General features: G+C 39.9%; 1 protein-coding gene across 4 annotated transcripts in view; it reads left to right on the top strand.

Annotated features, from left to right (window-relative positions):
• Positions 1-15,867, top strand: part of kalrna (kalirin RhoGEF kinase a) — a 156,695-nt gene that overhangs the window by 101,417 nt on the left and 39,411 nt on the right. For all 4 annotated transcript variants that reach the window (XM_067604265.1, XM_067604262.1, XM_067604264.1 and 1 more), the window contains exons 39-40: positions 3,349-3,427; positions 4,482-4,649. In XM_067604265.1, the coding sequence (XP_067460366.1) occupies positions 3,349-3,427; positions 4,482-4,649 (247 nt within the window). The remainder of the gene's footprint in view (positions 1-3,348; positions 3,428-4,481; positions 4,650-15,867) is intronic.

Genomic DNA, 15,867 nt, shown 5'->3' with positions numbered 1-15,867 from the left:
TCAGTAAAGACGACGTTAAGATAAGATTTTCTTAATGTCAAACCTTAAAAATTCACTAACACCTATCACTAAACAACCCAGTATCACACCAAAGCATGTAATACAGCCACCGGTCCATTGTGTCAGTGCCACGTTTTGCCTCACCTTGGCGTGAAAAGTATGAAGGTGCAGTACCAGCAGGGGGCGATGGTTTTATGGTGTGACAGCACTGTGGGTTAAGGTCTGGTTAGGGTTAGATAAAGATCATGGTTTGGGTTAAAATGATCACTTGAAACATGGTGTGGGTTAAAGTTACTACTTCATTAAAGTTAGACAGCCTTCGTTGTCATGGCAACAATAAATACCACGACAATCATAGTTAAGTTTTTTTAAAAACTGTCCCGACACATGGTTGGAAGCGGGATGCGAACAGCGGTTTCTTACAGCAAAGTCCACAAAGTCCACTTTTTGCATGTCTGCCACCCAACCCACCACCTCTATGGAACATGGAAACCTTATATAGACGATATCTGAACTGCGCCACTTGACAGGCTCTTTGAAAGTCGTACACGCATGTACTTTTCACTCCTAGGCGAGGCAAAACGTAACACTGACACAGTATCCTCTAGTGGATCGGAGGGTCTATTACACACTTTGGCATGATACTGGACTGCACCAAACACATAAAGATCTGAGTTTAATCAACAGGATAAATAGCAACACCATATATTACCTTTATTTAATGAGGTAATCCCATTGAAATTAAGATCTATTTTGCAAGAGAGACCTGATCAAAACAGACATGCAGAGACTCTGTTGCTGTTTACAGCAATGGTCCACCTACACAGGTGTTTTCAGTTATTTTGCCTGATTAGAGCTCTTCTTGTGACTGTACAGACAGGTGTGTACACACTATACTTGATTGACATCTCTGTCACAGGTGTAAGGACACTGGACACATTATAGCTTTATCATTGGGTGCACTTAAAACTCGACCAGCACAGTGCAGATTTGAGATGACTGGGCTTGGAAATATCACATGCCCTTAACGCCAACCTGAATTGAGGACTTATGCAGCTCGTAAACAAAATATTGTGCGTACCAGTAACATGGTAAACAATGCATGCATGGTAAACACATACTTCAGATGGGTTGTCATGGCTGAATCCAAATGGAAAAGGTATTGTGGTGTCTCAGCTAACACTCAAAGGCTGTAAAGAAAAGGTGAAATCACAGTTTACCACAGTATCTCTACCACCTGCTGCTGTTTTTGATTATCAGCTGATAGAGATTCAGCGTCACACCTGCCCCCTCATATGTCGCCTGCACTCTATGTAAGCTGGTTTCCCCCGCCCTCGCTGCTATGTAACAAGCAGCAAATGGAGCGAATAAAATTCTTAATAGTTCATGGAGTGTTGGTGACATCACATAATGCCCAACATAGCTCCTCCTTCAATCTGAGCAGAGGTCTAATCAGCCAGAATAAGTGAAAACACCTGTGTGGGGGTGCAGGGCCGTTTTAAAGATTGTGTGTGTGGCCATCTGTTAGGTATAAAGTCACCTGTACCTGTATAGAAACGGGGGTCCTTGTTGCTAGGAGATCTTTAGCCTGGCAAAGAGCGCCTGCTTACGCACATTAACACAGACACAAGCACACTCCCTGACATTTTCCAAGACCATGAGAGTAGAGCAGATGAGGAGGAAGCGGCCCAGAGCCACTTTTGTGCCATTAAACTTAGATTTATCTTTAACTTTCAGTATTTGATGTAATTTATTTACATTAGGAACATTAATAAGGGTCATGAGTGTGACTCTGATATGTTTTAGTATTCCGTTTTTTTGATACTTATTATTTTTGTCATAGTCTAAGTACAAATGCAGGTGAACAGCAGATGCAGCTTTTTCAGATAAGTCTGTCTGAAGATAGCAAAGGAGTTTTCAGACAAAACACCAGCTCAGTTTGTAGTGAGCGAGAGGTCAGAAACGTCAGCTCTACAATATCAACAGTAATGAAATAAGATTGGACAGATCCAGGTGATATGGTGATACAATACAGCCGACGGCGAAGTACAATCATCAGCTGACAGAGTGTTTCCACAGTATACAGGTGTCCGGGTCAGTTCAGTGCAGGGAGCTTTATCAGTCAGCTTGTTTGTTTTGGGTGGGGTTTTTTTCCTTTTTTTTTTTTTTAACACTTACATTTCCTTTACTACTTTCGTTTCTTTCTATTTAGTGATGCTGTATATATATGTGTGTGTGTGTGTGCTGTAGTTGTTTTATTGTTTACTGCTACATGAAGGTGTTGCAATTTAATGGGGAGTGAAGGTCAAGTTGAAGTTGAAGATGTCAACTATGGAGTGTCCTGTGTGTGTGTGTGTGTGTGTGTGTGTGTGTGTGTGTGTGTGCGTGTGCGTGTGCATGTGTGTGGGGGGGGGTTAATGTCTATTTATTCAGTAATAAACAGGGTTATTACGCAATAGTGACAGTCCATTCTACTGAATTTTTCTAAACACTTTATGACTGTAATTATGGATTATGTATTTGGTCATCACTTTCTGTCAGTCATTAACTCTCAAGCTGAAAATATTTAGACCTGAAAGCCTGTTGCTTTATATCTCTAAAATCTTATCATTTTAGGGAATTCTAACATTTAATAGTTTTAGTTTATATACTGTGATGTTTGGCAGCTGAATAGTTCTGCATTTTGACACAAAGTACCTTAGAGGGTGATGCATCTGCATAATGTGGCTGATAGACAAAAAGTGGAAGTGGAGTCATTTCCAGGTCATGAAATTATTCAGGTTAACACTGAATTGTCACGTTGTGTGTCCGTGTCTGCGGCCGGAAACAGAGTGTGTAGAAACACAGAACAGTCTTCTGTCCTTGGTTTATTTCTGTACCAATCAGGACTTTGTACTCACTCTCTTAGCTTTTCTCATGTTCAGTTCAGCTCTTTATCTGTAAGGTTCAGTGTTTGTTATATACATGTCCACATGATGCCTGCTTGTCCTGTTCCTCATCCGTGCACAGGATTTAACTCTGCAAACACAAACGAGCTGCTGTTTGGGTTTCTCAATTTTAAATCTAAAAAGTAAAGTTTATTCAGTTTACTGAGATGCTTAGGCTTCAGAAACCTGTTCAATGTGAAGTTCACAGTCACATGAACATCATTCTGTGTGGAAATATTCAGTGTTTCCTGTGTGAACACTGATGTTCAGAGTTACTCAAGGATTGCATGAAGTTCCTCTTCTCTGCCACCAAGTGAAATAACATCAGATTCTTTTAAGCAATATTTTTAAAGAATCAAAACATGACGTCATTTTAAAGCACTAGTAATGTTTTGAGTCTAATGTCTCTTTTCATTCACAGCTCTCTGGTGGTTGTGAGTTGACGGTCGTCCTTCAGGACTTCACAGCAGGATGCAGCACAGAGATGTCTGTCAGCACTGGTAAGAGGAATCTCTCTGTCCTGTTCACACATATTAGTCCAAGTCTAGTCATTCATAGTTTGGGTTTAGTTGCTACACCCAGAGCTCTTGGGTAGCTTTGTTTAAACCTAAACCTAGTAAACTTAAAGCGGCTATAATCGATATATTTATAGGGATCAAATGATAAGTTTCCATCCTACAACTTTACTGTTTTGGCTGAGTCTCAGTGCCCACATAGAGTAATTTTTGGCCTTAACGGGCAGCTGTTTTCAGTGAAAAAGCTTTTAAAAAACAACTGTCCGTACCTGCCAGGCACCAAACAGCAGGGAGACGCAAAAGTAGTTGACTAGCTGGTGAACATAGTGGAACATTTAGCAGCTAAACAGCCTCATATTGCCCTCAGGCGTTAGAGACCAAAAACAGAGCTAAAAGAAAAGAGTGAAGTTAAATTTACCAGGAGGCCAGAAATGTGATTCAAAATGGATACTGATGTCGCTCCATATCTGATGGAGGTGTAAATAAGCAAATGTTTTCTAACATGGTCGCCATATTTGTCATAAACAAGTTGATAATATGTTCATGTTGTGTTCACAGCTTGTTTCTGCTGCTTCCAAGTGGCCAAAACATCATTTATCTGAGATTTAATCACTAGGTGTAGTAGGTTTAGTGGTTTTGCTGTAGGTTAAGTTGAGGTTGAACAGACATTTGAGTTGAAATGAGAAAAAGTTAGAGAAAACTCAAATATGTGTGTGAGTGTATGTATGTATGTATATATAATATATATGTAATTTGAAAATAGTAACCCTTCAAAATATTATCCTAGATGGCAAAACGCTCTTAAAACATGTTACTAAGACTGTTGTTAATAACCTAACACACTGTGAAACACTGTGATTCTTCGTTGTTAGACTGGAATAATGTTCAGATGGATTCAGTTTAACAGCTGGAATAGTTTGGTGCAGTTTTGCAGCTCAAGCAATTTGAGTTAAACCTAAACCATCTCACTCATCTTGGACCTAGTTCATTATGCTCCGTTCATCTCCCACTAAAACCAGCTGTCTGCTCGTCTCTTCAGGCCAGACAGTGGAGTTGTTGGAGAGGCCGAGCGAGCGGCCCGGTTGGTGTCTGGTCCGAACGACGGACCGCAGCCCGCCCCAGGAGGGGCTGGTTCCCAGCTCCACGCTGTGTGTGTCCCACTCGCGCTCCAGTGTGGAGATGGACTGCTTCTTCAGCTCGGGTAAAGGTAAGAAGAACAAACCTAAAGTCTAGATGCTCCTTAGTCTGAGGTTTAAAGATCAGAAGTCGTGACTTGGTTTGTAATAATAATGATACATTTTTATTGCTCTATTGAAAAAGCTGAGTTTAAGAAGTTCTCTACAGAAATCCATAAAAATAAGAATAGTTCAATGTGGAAAATATAAGTTAAATAGAAAAAAGAGGACATTATACTTAAATACTTAATCTAATTTGTTTCTTCCTATTCTGGCCAAGGATCAGCATGTTCTTCATGGTGCATTGTAGATAAATGTAGTTAAGTTATTGAGTGTGACCAAGTCATCACTTAACAGAAGTCCAGCAGTGACACTTCAACTAACCCTGACATTTGCTCCACTTTGTTCCCTCAGCAGAAACAAAATCAACTCTGCTGTGAAAGATATGAACACACTTGTTTAACAAGTGAAGTTCCTGTAACCAGTATAAATTTTGCCAAATTTAAACCACACACAATTTATAGGTAAAATATAGATTTGTGTGAACTAGACATTTTTTGCATGAATTTGAAACCCCGTGTCATAAGTGATGCCCACAGCTGATCTAATTCAAAGTGTGAAGGCTTTTCAGTCACTATGTTGCAAGGAAAGCCAGTCAGGACCAAGTCCAGCCGTTGTGTTTCCTAAAGTTTGGCTGACACAAGGCCTGAGATTTGAAAATACAAGCTTGAAATTTAACCACTCAGATGAAATAATGCCTGATCTGTATTGACCCCTATTGGTGAGCTGTGGACCCTACAACCTGGATAAGAACTGTCCCGCTCTCTCTACCAAGCCTCCCTCAGCCAGACTGTACAGAGCTCCAGGAAATAAATGTTGTTAAATGATTATTTAACAGATGGATTTAATGGAAAGTGTCGGACTGCAGCTGTTTTCTCTATTACGCCATCAGGAACATTTTACTACAGCTATAGGTAAAGTGGTTTTGCTGGTTCTAAAGTCTTTAAAAACTGAGGAGTCACTTGTAACTGTTCAGTTTATTGGTATGTGCCTGTTTACAATGTGACTATGGCATTTTTGTGGACTATTAACAGAATCTGAGTATGATTGAAGCCAAAAATGTTCCCATTTAACATTTTTTGCATAAAATGCCAGCTGGTCAGAATAAGTCAATAACTTCCATGAAGACACAGTGTCAGTCTTCATGGTTACCGTGGCTACCACTGTACACAGAGCTAGCACATGAGAGACACGGATGAAATGACGGATGGTTGCTGCGGTTACTGCTTCACTTCTTCCCTGGACACTGAGGTCAAACAGAGCTCACTCTCTCTCTCTTTCTCTCTCTCTCTCTCTCACTCACACACACACACACACACACAGACAGATCGGAGTGCTCATCTCCTGTCTGACAGAGGGTGCTGTGGAGCTGCTTAAACACCTTTCCTCTACACTTATCCCAGGTTACATTTGATCTCTAACTGTTATCAACGCTTGCCACACAGCTGCTGATGTAAGACTTAAATGTCGGAAACGCTGTGCTGCAGTCTGTCATTATGAAGATGCATAAGGATCAGCTGATTTCACCTATGGAGGTTTTACAGCCTAGAAGAACAGTGAAAGCTATTAGATTCATTTTCCTCACATCCAGTCGTGGTTGTAATGTAGCAGATGGAAACCGTAAAAAGAGAAATTCAATAAGCTGGTCCTCACAAAGATAGCAATACAAGCCTTAACCCAAATATGAATGATTTATATGGTAGGAAAAGAATGCGGAAACAGATTTAAGTCCCTACGACATGAGGAACACCTGGTACACACCCACACACATACACAAGCACATACACAAATACACGTGTCACTCCCTCCCATCTTATCTCTACTCTCTGACATACCAAACTTTGAATATGCGAGCCACAAACTTCCTCTCACCTACTCACACACACCCACAATCATCCATAGTTTGTGTTCCCTCCTTAGTGTGTTTACACCCGTAGCTGTGCTGTTGTATGGTGTACAGATTGTAAAACTTGTGATATTTGGCTATATAAATGAAACTGACTTGACTGGAAACATATAAGTGGCCTGCAACCAAGGTTACTGTTTTGGTCTTGTTGAGGTTATAAACAACAGGCAGGAAGGAGGTTCCTGTGTGTCCGTGAGATTCCTCTTCACTGTAGTCTTTCAAAGACACACACACACACACACATGCCCACACACACACACGCATGCAGAGTGTCAGATCAGCTGATTTGCCTGCCGCAGCCATGGTCTGTTTCCTGCTCTCGCAGATGAAAAGAATGTTTTGTGTTTCTGTCGAGAAACGCAAATCAGACAACTGCAGCCGCTCCACATGGAAATAAGCACACATGCACACACATTTAAGATATTTAGGGCATATTGAGGAGATCCTGATGTGCGCAGTGATGGTGGGTTCAGCTTCATGTTGTGCGACTTGTCCAACTTATCAATTCAGTGTGATTTACAGTAACAGGCAGAAATAGACAATAAAACCATTAATATCAGTGTTGGGAACAGTTACACATCAAACTACTTTATTATTTGCCCAATATTTCATTTTCTCCCATCTAGATGATTGTAATTCCCTCTAACAAACTACCAGAACCTGTTGATAACACATACTGTATGGCCTGGCATGACCTTGCCCCCAGCTACATCTCCGCTCTCCTCGTTCCTCATTCCACTTCTCAACCACTGTTCCTCAAAACATGACCTTTTATCCATCCCCTGCTCCAACTGCAACACAAACGATGACCATTGCCTTTGCAATTTTAGCCCTCCGGAATCATCTTCCCCAATCGGTCAGATTTGCTGAATCTTTGGACTGTTTTAAGCAGCTTCTAAAACCCATCTTTATAGGCGAGCCTTTTTATAGATCGCCATTCCTGCCGTATGTTTTTGTTTGTCTTAGTTTGGTCTGTTTCTGTTTGTGCTGTGTTGTGCTGTGTCGTATGTTTTTGTTCGTTCTAGTTTGCTCTGTTTCTCATTGCGCTGTGTTTTCTATTGTAATTCATTTTGCTCTATTTATTTATTCGTTTATCTTTTTCGTGTGTGTGTGTGAAGCAGTTTGTAACTGTGTGTTTTAAAAAGTGCTATAAAAAGCTTTACTTTCTTACTTCCTATATTACAGCACATAACCTTACTGACACTCTATTAAAAGTCAGTTGATACTGAATGAGCTATTTGTTTATAAGTTGATTAAAAGTTATGAACTTTTCAATGAGCAAATGGTCAATAAACATAGTTCACTCATGATAAGAAATGAAGGAAGGACTATCTTTTTGTAATGTATTAAGCTGAGGGTCCCTGGGGGTTAACAACAGTCATTAAGCTGGCAGACTCCTCAGACTGTCTATGGCCACCACTGAGTGAGACTAAGACATTTGGTCCAGTCATTTTAAATTGGCCAGCTTGTGTCATGACTTATTCATAGTTAGTTTTTAAATGTATCTATGATGTCATAGAAATCAAAAGTAAGTGAACTGAAGCAGGTGTACTTCATTTAGTTACCTTATGCCCCTTCGCTGTATAAGAGAAAAGAACACATTTCAACGTTTAAAACTCTTGAACTATTTTTGTATTATCCCAATATTTCACTGTGCACCCACATTCAGTGGCTCATCAGCGGCACAACATGCAGAGCTTTTTCTCATTGAGTAAACACATCACACACACACACCATCTAATGTCATTATGTCTAGCAAATAGACAAGTAAACACCTTGCTAAACAAAAAGACTCTTGAAAAAGACCGTTGTCAGCCTCAGTTTCACTTTGCTCCCATGCAGACTCCCTCAAAAGCATACAGTATATGTTAGTTGTGGCTTAAAAACTTAATATTTGATTTATTGTTAATTGTTAATCCAGATCCAGGCAGAACCAGAGACTGCTTCTTCAACAATAAAGTGACTGGAGGCTGATGGGTATTTAATTAACTGTCTTCTGTTTGTTAATGAATGAGTCAAACTGTTAATTAACCCTAAACAGTCATTGCTAATTAACTGCACAGGCTATCTAACTTCTTCTGAGTTCTTTAAAGCTTCAGCCTCCTCCCTCTTGTCTGCTCCGTCTCCTGCACGCGTGCATGTGCGTGCACGTTGTGTCTTGTGACTGCTCTATAAAGTAGGTCTCCTTGTCCTCTCTGAAAGACTGTGAAGACACTGAAGCTCTAAACTTAACTGTACTGAAAATCAGTCACAGTGGAAGTTTTGAAGTCACGAAGACAGATGGAACTAAGAGCTCTGATTTTTAGCTGTAATTCAATCTCAGCAAATCTTTAGTTAACCGAGTTTGCTGTCAAATCAAAACGGTAATTGTTATCCTAATAGTTACAGTAAGAGTTAGTAGTCTTGCCTTTTTTGTTTCTGTTTTACCTTATCCAAGTCTTGGCTCTTTATCCTTTTGTTATGAGATGAGATATGGAATTATTGGCTGGCAGTGTAGTGTGTAGTCATAGCTGTAGTAGGAAAGTAGTCTGTTGAACATCAGTAGAAGTACACAGTGTATAAAATGGGACACTGCAGGGAAACAACACCTGAAAACACTTTATCTAGGCTAAATGTGTGTATGTGGGTTGTCTTACCTGCTGCTGCAGTGCTCATCAAGGTACACACACACACACACACACACACACACACACAGGCCATTGCTCCTTTAATGCTGAGCACTGACCTGATTGAGCCAATGTCATTTCTTAATGAGGCGAGCCAACCAGGTCCAAGTCTAGCATGATATGATATAAACACGAGATGAAGAAATAAACAGTGCACTTGAATAAGAGTGGGATGGGAGTAACATATCCATAGATGACATTTTTTTGCTCAAGCAGAGATGAGCTTCTCCAAACAATTTTCTGACGAGCATCATGCTTTAAAAATATACAGTGAGCGTTCTCAGGAGAAGCTTAATACTAGATGCTTATAAAGACGCTTCTGGATTGAATGCTGTCACAATAACATAAAGCTGAGGAGCAGGGCATTCTGTGGTGGTATAGAAGGTGAAGCGGGTTATTCATTAATTGCAGGGTCGGTGGTTCAATCCTCCTGTCAACATGTTTGAGTGTCTGTGAGCAGGAGACTGAGCATAAGTTGCTCCAATGGCGAGGCCAGCATCTTTTATGGCAACTAATTCAACTTTTTAAAATGATAGAAAAACATTAAATAAGTGCAATTCATTCAGAACAAACTACCACAAGGCTCTATTCTATTTACTATTTACTGTTCCTGAAAAACAGCATCGCTCTCAACAAAACTTCCCTGCGTTAATAAAAGGTTTTAAAAACCAAATTCAGCTGCAAAATAAATTCAAAATCTGTTGATGCCGTATTATTGTTCAAGTCACTGCTGTTCTCCAGAAGTGTCATTGTTTAGCCATAAATGTTGTCAATAATGGTCCCGCCATGTTTGAATAGATCCATTACAGCACATTTACATTACAGGGACCTGTGTTTGAATGCCAAAGAGCCATTACCATCCAATGGATAGATGAAGCCAGCGATGCTACAAAATGGATTTCTTAAAAGGGCTTAAGACACACATTCCCACACACAAACACTCACACACAAAACCACACACAGTGTTGGAATCTGAGTCCCTGCTCTCCACAATGGGAAAGTAGCCCTCCACAATAATTAACATTGACTTTAGTTCCAGAAAACTGAGGTGTGTTCGTGAGGGGAGGGAGAGAAACTCAACTGCTGTGTCTGAGAGTATGTGAGTGGGTGTGTGTGTGTGTGTGTGTAAGCTCCTCCTCCATCTCCTCCTCCTACCTCTCTCTCTCTCTCTCTCTCTCTCTCTCTCTGTCTCTCTCTCTCTTTGTAGTTGCTGAATCTCAGCAGTGTGGACTTAAAGCTCTTGGTGTACACATTCTCTCAGCCAGTCTGGTCAACAAGTTCATCAGCCAGTTAGTGATCCAGTCAGACAGACAGGTGTGTCTGTGTGAGCGTGTGTGTGTGTGTGAGCGAGTGAGTGTAGGATGCGTGTGCGTGAGCAAGGATGAAGCGAGGCCGGCATTGCTGTGGATGGATCCTTGCCCGCTGCTGCTGCTGCTGCTACCACGGCACAGGTGGGACGAGAGACATAGAAACTCACAGAGAGTATGTGTGTGTGTGTGTGTGTGTGTGTGTGACGCTCAGTGTGAAAGCAGGTGTTTCATTCATGTGTGTTGGTATGTGTGTGCAGCGTGTGTGTGTGTGTGTGTGTGTGTATGTGTTGCATGTTTTATAAGTTGGGAACTTTATATTGTGTGCGTGTGCTGCTGAGAAATGAAGAAGAGAAGAGGTACCTTATAGCACCACACAACTCGGCTGAGCGAGGCGTGTGTGTTTACTTGCGTGTGTGTGTGTGTGTGTGTATGTGTGTGTGTGAGCCAGATGAACCAAAGACAGACAGAGAAATTCTTGATTTTTTTTTTTTTTTTTCATTATTTGTTAAAACGCCAGTGGAAACTGATTTGAAATTGAAAATTAATTTAGAAACAGGAAGTTCTGTGTCACACACACACACAGAGGTAGACAGAGAGTAAGACACACAGAGGAGAGTTTCTCTCTTTCAGACGTTGGATTGAGCAATCTGTTTTCCTGCATTTCAGTCAGCTGTTGCAAAAGGGCGTGTGTGTGTATTTCTATCTATGTATGTGTGTGTGTGTGTGTGTGTGTGTGTGTGTGCGTGCATGTGTGGCAGGTTATGCTTTGGCCAGCATCAAATGATTTACGCCGGTTCTACTGAAGTCATTATTGTAATCATTTTCCGCATTTTATCACTGTCTGTCCCTACACACAGACAGATGCTGTGGTTTCTGTTGAGTTTCATTCAGAGCCGTCTGCTGGTTCATGACAGTTTCTCTGCCTGAACTTGTCACCAGGTTACATTCAGGAACCAGGTGACATGACTGCAAACTGTAAAAAGTGACGCAACAATATAAAACCAAGCATAGTTCTTTAGGCAAACAGAGGATCAGAGTTGTACCAGGTCCAGACTTTCAGTGTACCTTGGTTTGGTTTCAGGTCAGGTGCAACCAGTCTGTTTATATGTCTTGTTGTGGTTACAAGTTGAGTCTGTAATAAATTTAAAAAATCTATTCAGGTAATTTCTGACCTGACAATAACTACAGAGCCTTTTTTCAGTGATGCAGAGCAGAAACTTAAAGTCCTCCTCCGCTCAAAAATATGTTTTTCTTCTTGTTCCTACAGTTGGAACAGTTGAGCTTCACTGTGCAGAGTTTGTTTTCACATTCATCTGCTGAAAGTGGAAAGTTTCTCTCTGATTATAAGGGGCGGGCATATAAGCATGATTTGTGACATCACAACTAGTTTGGAGTCAATCCTGGACCGATATTCAACTTAGACAAGTGTGATGTGGAAACTTGAAGCCTCCAGTGCACACTGAGAATGGACTTTACAGTGAAGTCGGAGACATCTTGTGTCCAGCAGTTAAACTTATGAAGTGATAAGGAGGAGCAGATTTAATTTTAAGGATTTTAACAAGATACTTTAATTATTTTATGGAAAAACCATATCAGACACAAATTATTATTCAAATTAGAGTATTTCATATACATCTTAAAACATGTCTGGAGGGGATCTTTAAAGTAAAGTCGGTGCTGCGTGAAAACTAATAAGGATTTAAAGTTGAGGCTGTGAGAAACCTGGTAGAAATTCTCTGTTTTTTTGGACTGGGGCTGTCAGGTTAGTTTGAGTACAAGTCTATGATTTGTTTGTTTTAATGGGCATGTCCATACTTGATAAGAGCAAATAACTGACAGGTGCCTTTTAAGAGATTATTCTCACCATAAAATCACAGCATTGTCCTAACTTAATACAACCTGTATTTATATTTTCCTGACAAGTGAGTAACTTCCTTCTATCTGACTTTGACACCAGAGACCAGGGTGTGGGTATGGTACAAACCTGACTTTTAAAAACATTATGTCAGAGGCTCAAGTCAGTTAAATGACTAACATACAAACTGGTACTGCTTTAACAATCAAATACAGCTTTTAATAAAGATGTTTTACAGACATTTTTATCAGTAGTCCCCGTCAGCCAGATGCCTTTCTATCATGGAGGAACAGCGGGAGTTAAGTTCTGTAAGTAATGTAAGATGTGCCAGGTGTGTAAGGGAGTTTGATTCAGGCATGCAACCACAATCAATAGTTTATGTTGCCTCTGCAGAGTCCATAAAAATCCTTACATGCACATCTTGTAATGGATTGTCCTGCTTCTGCTGGAGTCTTTTATCCCAGTTTACTTCAATTCTTGGGAAAACCGAGGGAAGACATTGAACTTTGGTTTGGCCAAAGAACTAGTGTTTAGTCTCTGGCACAGATTCAGATGATTTTCAGTAGCACCAAGCTGAAAAGCATCAGAAGTGGTCAGAATCAGTTATTTTTGAACAGTTTTGCATCTTTTCTCATTCATCATACAATGCCACTGCACTTCTTTGAATAGAAAAATTGTACACATGTAATCCATAATTCTCTTCTCCCATGTGTATTGTGATGCAGGTTGTAGAAAAGGTATAACTTTTAAATATATATTTATTATGATAACATATTAAAAGACTTGGCAGATTAATTCACTCTCCTTGTTTTTAATTCATTTTTAGATAAGAGATTGAATAAAAATGGCCTTAAATCAAAATACATCTTAATCATATTTGTAAAAAATTACAATGCAGTACAATTCAGTAAAGAGAGCTCACATTACTCATCTTTCAGTTCAAGCCACCCAATGAACACACTGCCAACCAGTCATTTGACTGTGTTGACCAGCACTCTGGTACGCTCTGGTCTACACAGCACTGACTGTTATAGTATTTTTGGTTGGCTGTTAACTGAAAACCACCTTTAGGCTGAAGAGCACAGGTCTCCCTGCACCTTTAAGAGCACATGTGTGGTGTATATGTGTAGGCAAGCTTGCAGTTCTGGTAGGTAAAGGTTAACTTTGCTCTGTATGTGGATAGACAGAGAACTTTGTCCCCATTCAGAGCCACTGCGCTTCATGTTAGAGTGACTGTACAAACTGGAGTATAGATTGACATGTAGCTAAACTTGTCACACTGGTTTCAATGATGTATCTGAACAATTATGACTGGTAATGTTCGAACTTGTTGCTAAAATGTATCCAAGGTAATTCAGTTCCAGGCAGACAGCTCAGAGTCCAGGTGTTGACACATCTAAAGGACTCTCAGGAGACGGTTAGATCTGATAACTCACATTCAGAGGTCATCGGGGTCACATGTGATGGACTTTGGTGAGTGTTTTCATGATTCCAAACTGCTCGCCTGGCATTTAGCACCGTGTGAAACAACACACCCACACAATGATGCATGACTTAAACTGAAGGCCTGTGGAGGCTTGAACACAGTATCATTATCATATAATCTACATTTTACAAGTTTTGGTAATGTTTAATAAGATGACAGTCAGGGAACAGTCAGAGAGTTTGAGAAAGCAGGTTACTGATATCTATCGATTGAATCTCTTTATGCATAAGGGGGAAATTTGCCCCTACTTCAAGTTTCTCATAGCTTATTTTTTGAAAGACAGTGAAGTAAAAAATACATTTTCAATGCAAGTTCTAATTGTGTGTCCCTGTTTCAATTATTCAGTGATGTCAAATACAGATCAACATAATTATTTTTGAGTATTTTATAGTAAAATCCTTGTACCCTCTGTAAAACACAAAAATATTTTTGATGACTCTTCTTGAGCTTGTCCTCTTGAGTCTGTTTGTGTCAGTAGCTAGTAGAGCAGTAGGTGGAGGTATGTTTGGATCTCAGTTTTGAATTTCCAAAATAGCATAGTTGTGCTCCAATTTATTAATTTCTCCCTCATCCTCCCTCTAATCTAACAATGTTTGACAACAGTCCTCTTCTGCTCCATAACTCACTACAGCTTCCAGCTTCAACTGCTCTGTATCGTGTTGTATTCAATAACCTACCCCAACTTGATCCAATCAAATTTCAAGGATTTGATTTAAATCCCTCTAGTAGCAAAACCCTGTTTCACCAGGAAATATGTCACATTACAGACCTAAAGATGCTTTAACGTCTGTTTCACTTTGACTTTGAAACATGTAGAAGAAATGTCGCACTACTTTTACATCATATTTCAACACTGTGGTTCAGCTGGTTGGACTGGTTTTTATGCTGTGTGTCTTGCTGCATGCATCAGCATGTATGTGAACTGTACAATTACAATCTTCTTTTTTTCTGGTCCAGAACTCTTTAGACTTGAGACTGCATTGAGTCCCTTTTGATATGAGGAAGGGGGAGATCATTTGTGGTTGTTGTTGTTGTTGTTTTTCCTGACAAACAAACACAGAGTCACTTCCGTGCTCACTCACACACACAGAGTATTTGACTGTTGGGGGTGTTTAAGTATCCATTAAACCTGAAGATGGGCAGGAAACTACTCTGACCTTGAGACACACACACACACACACTGAGTGTACCAGCAGAGATAATGGACAGAGACAGCAATAAGCTAAGTCTTCACTCCACTCTTTAATCAGTGGTGATTCACTGTGTTTAGTCTTGCCTGATCCTGCAGCTCAGTTTTAAACGAATAGTTCTCATTTAATCGGAATGTCTGGTCACTATGAGTGGCGGCAGTATTAGTAACTGTTTTGATCACCCTAACAACTGGACTGTTTTTTTTGTCTGTGTATGCAAATACACAAGAAAATGACAATAAATTAAATCTTGAATTTTGAATCTTGAACTAAGGTTTAAATTTTCTGAAAATATGTTTTTAAATAGTAATAGTCTTTTTCTGTCGTATACAGCTTCATAGAAAGGAAAGTACCTGCTATTTATTATTACTATTATTTATTCACAAAAGTTTCAAAACAAGTGTGGTGTCCATAGAACAACAAAGTAAAGATGGAGTTGATGACTCTGAATAGTGACAACCCAAGCCCTGCTTTAAATTCCACTTCTTCCTTATATACAGTGAGCCAGCAAACTCAAGGAGAATAATTGTCCTGATATACACTATGTGATGTGGAAGAAAGATAATCAGCTTTTCTGGCTTTCCTTACTCAGTTTCACTTCCGTTTCCCTTCAGAAAAGTGTAAGTAATCTTGATTTCTACATGTGTAAAAAGTTTTATTTCTGACACTAGTGTTGTCACAGTAATCTTATATCTCTAACATCTTTCAGTTCCCGGTGTGAAGTGTTTCCAAGAATATTTCTGGTAATGTCTCCCAGTTTCCATGAAGTGGAGTGTT

This window comes from Thunnus thynnus, chromosome 11, assembly GCF_963924715.1.
Source record: "Thunnus thynnus chromosome 11, fThuThy2.1, whole genome shotgun sequence".
In the NCBI taxonomy this organism is placed as follows: domain Eukaryota; kingdom Metazoa; phylum Chordata; class Actinopteri; order Scombriformes; family Scombridae; genus Thunnus; species Thunnus thynnus.
The sequence above is the reverse complement of the archived record's forward strand: the minus strand, read 5'-3'. Positions and strand labels throughout refer to the sequence as shown.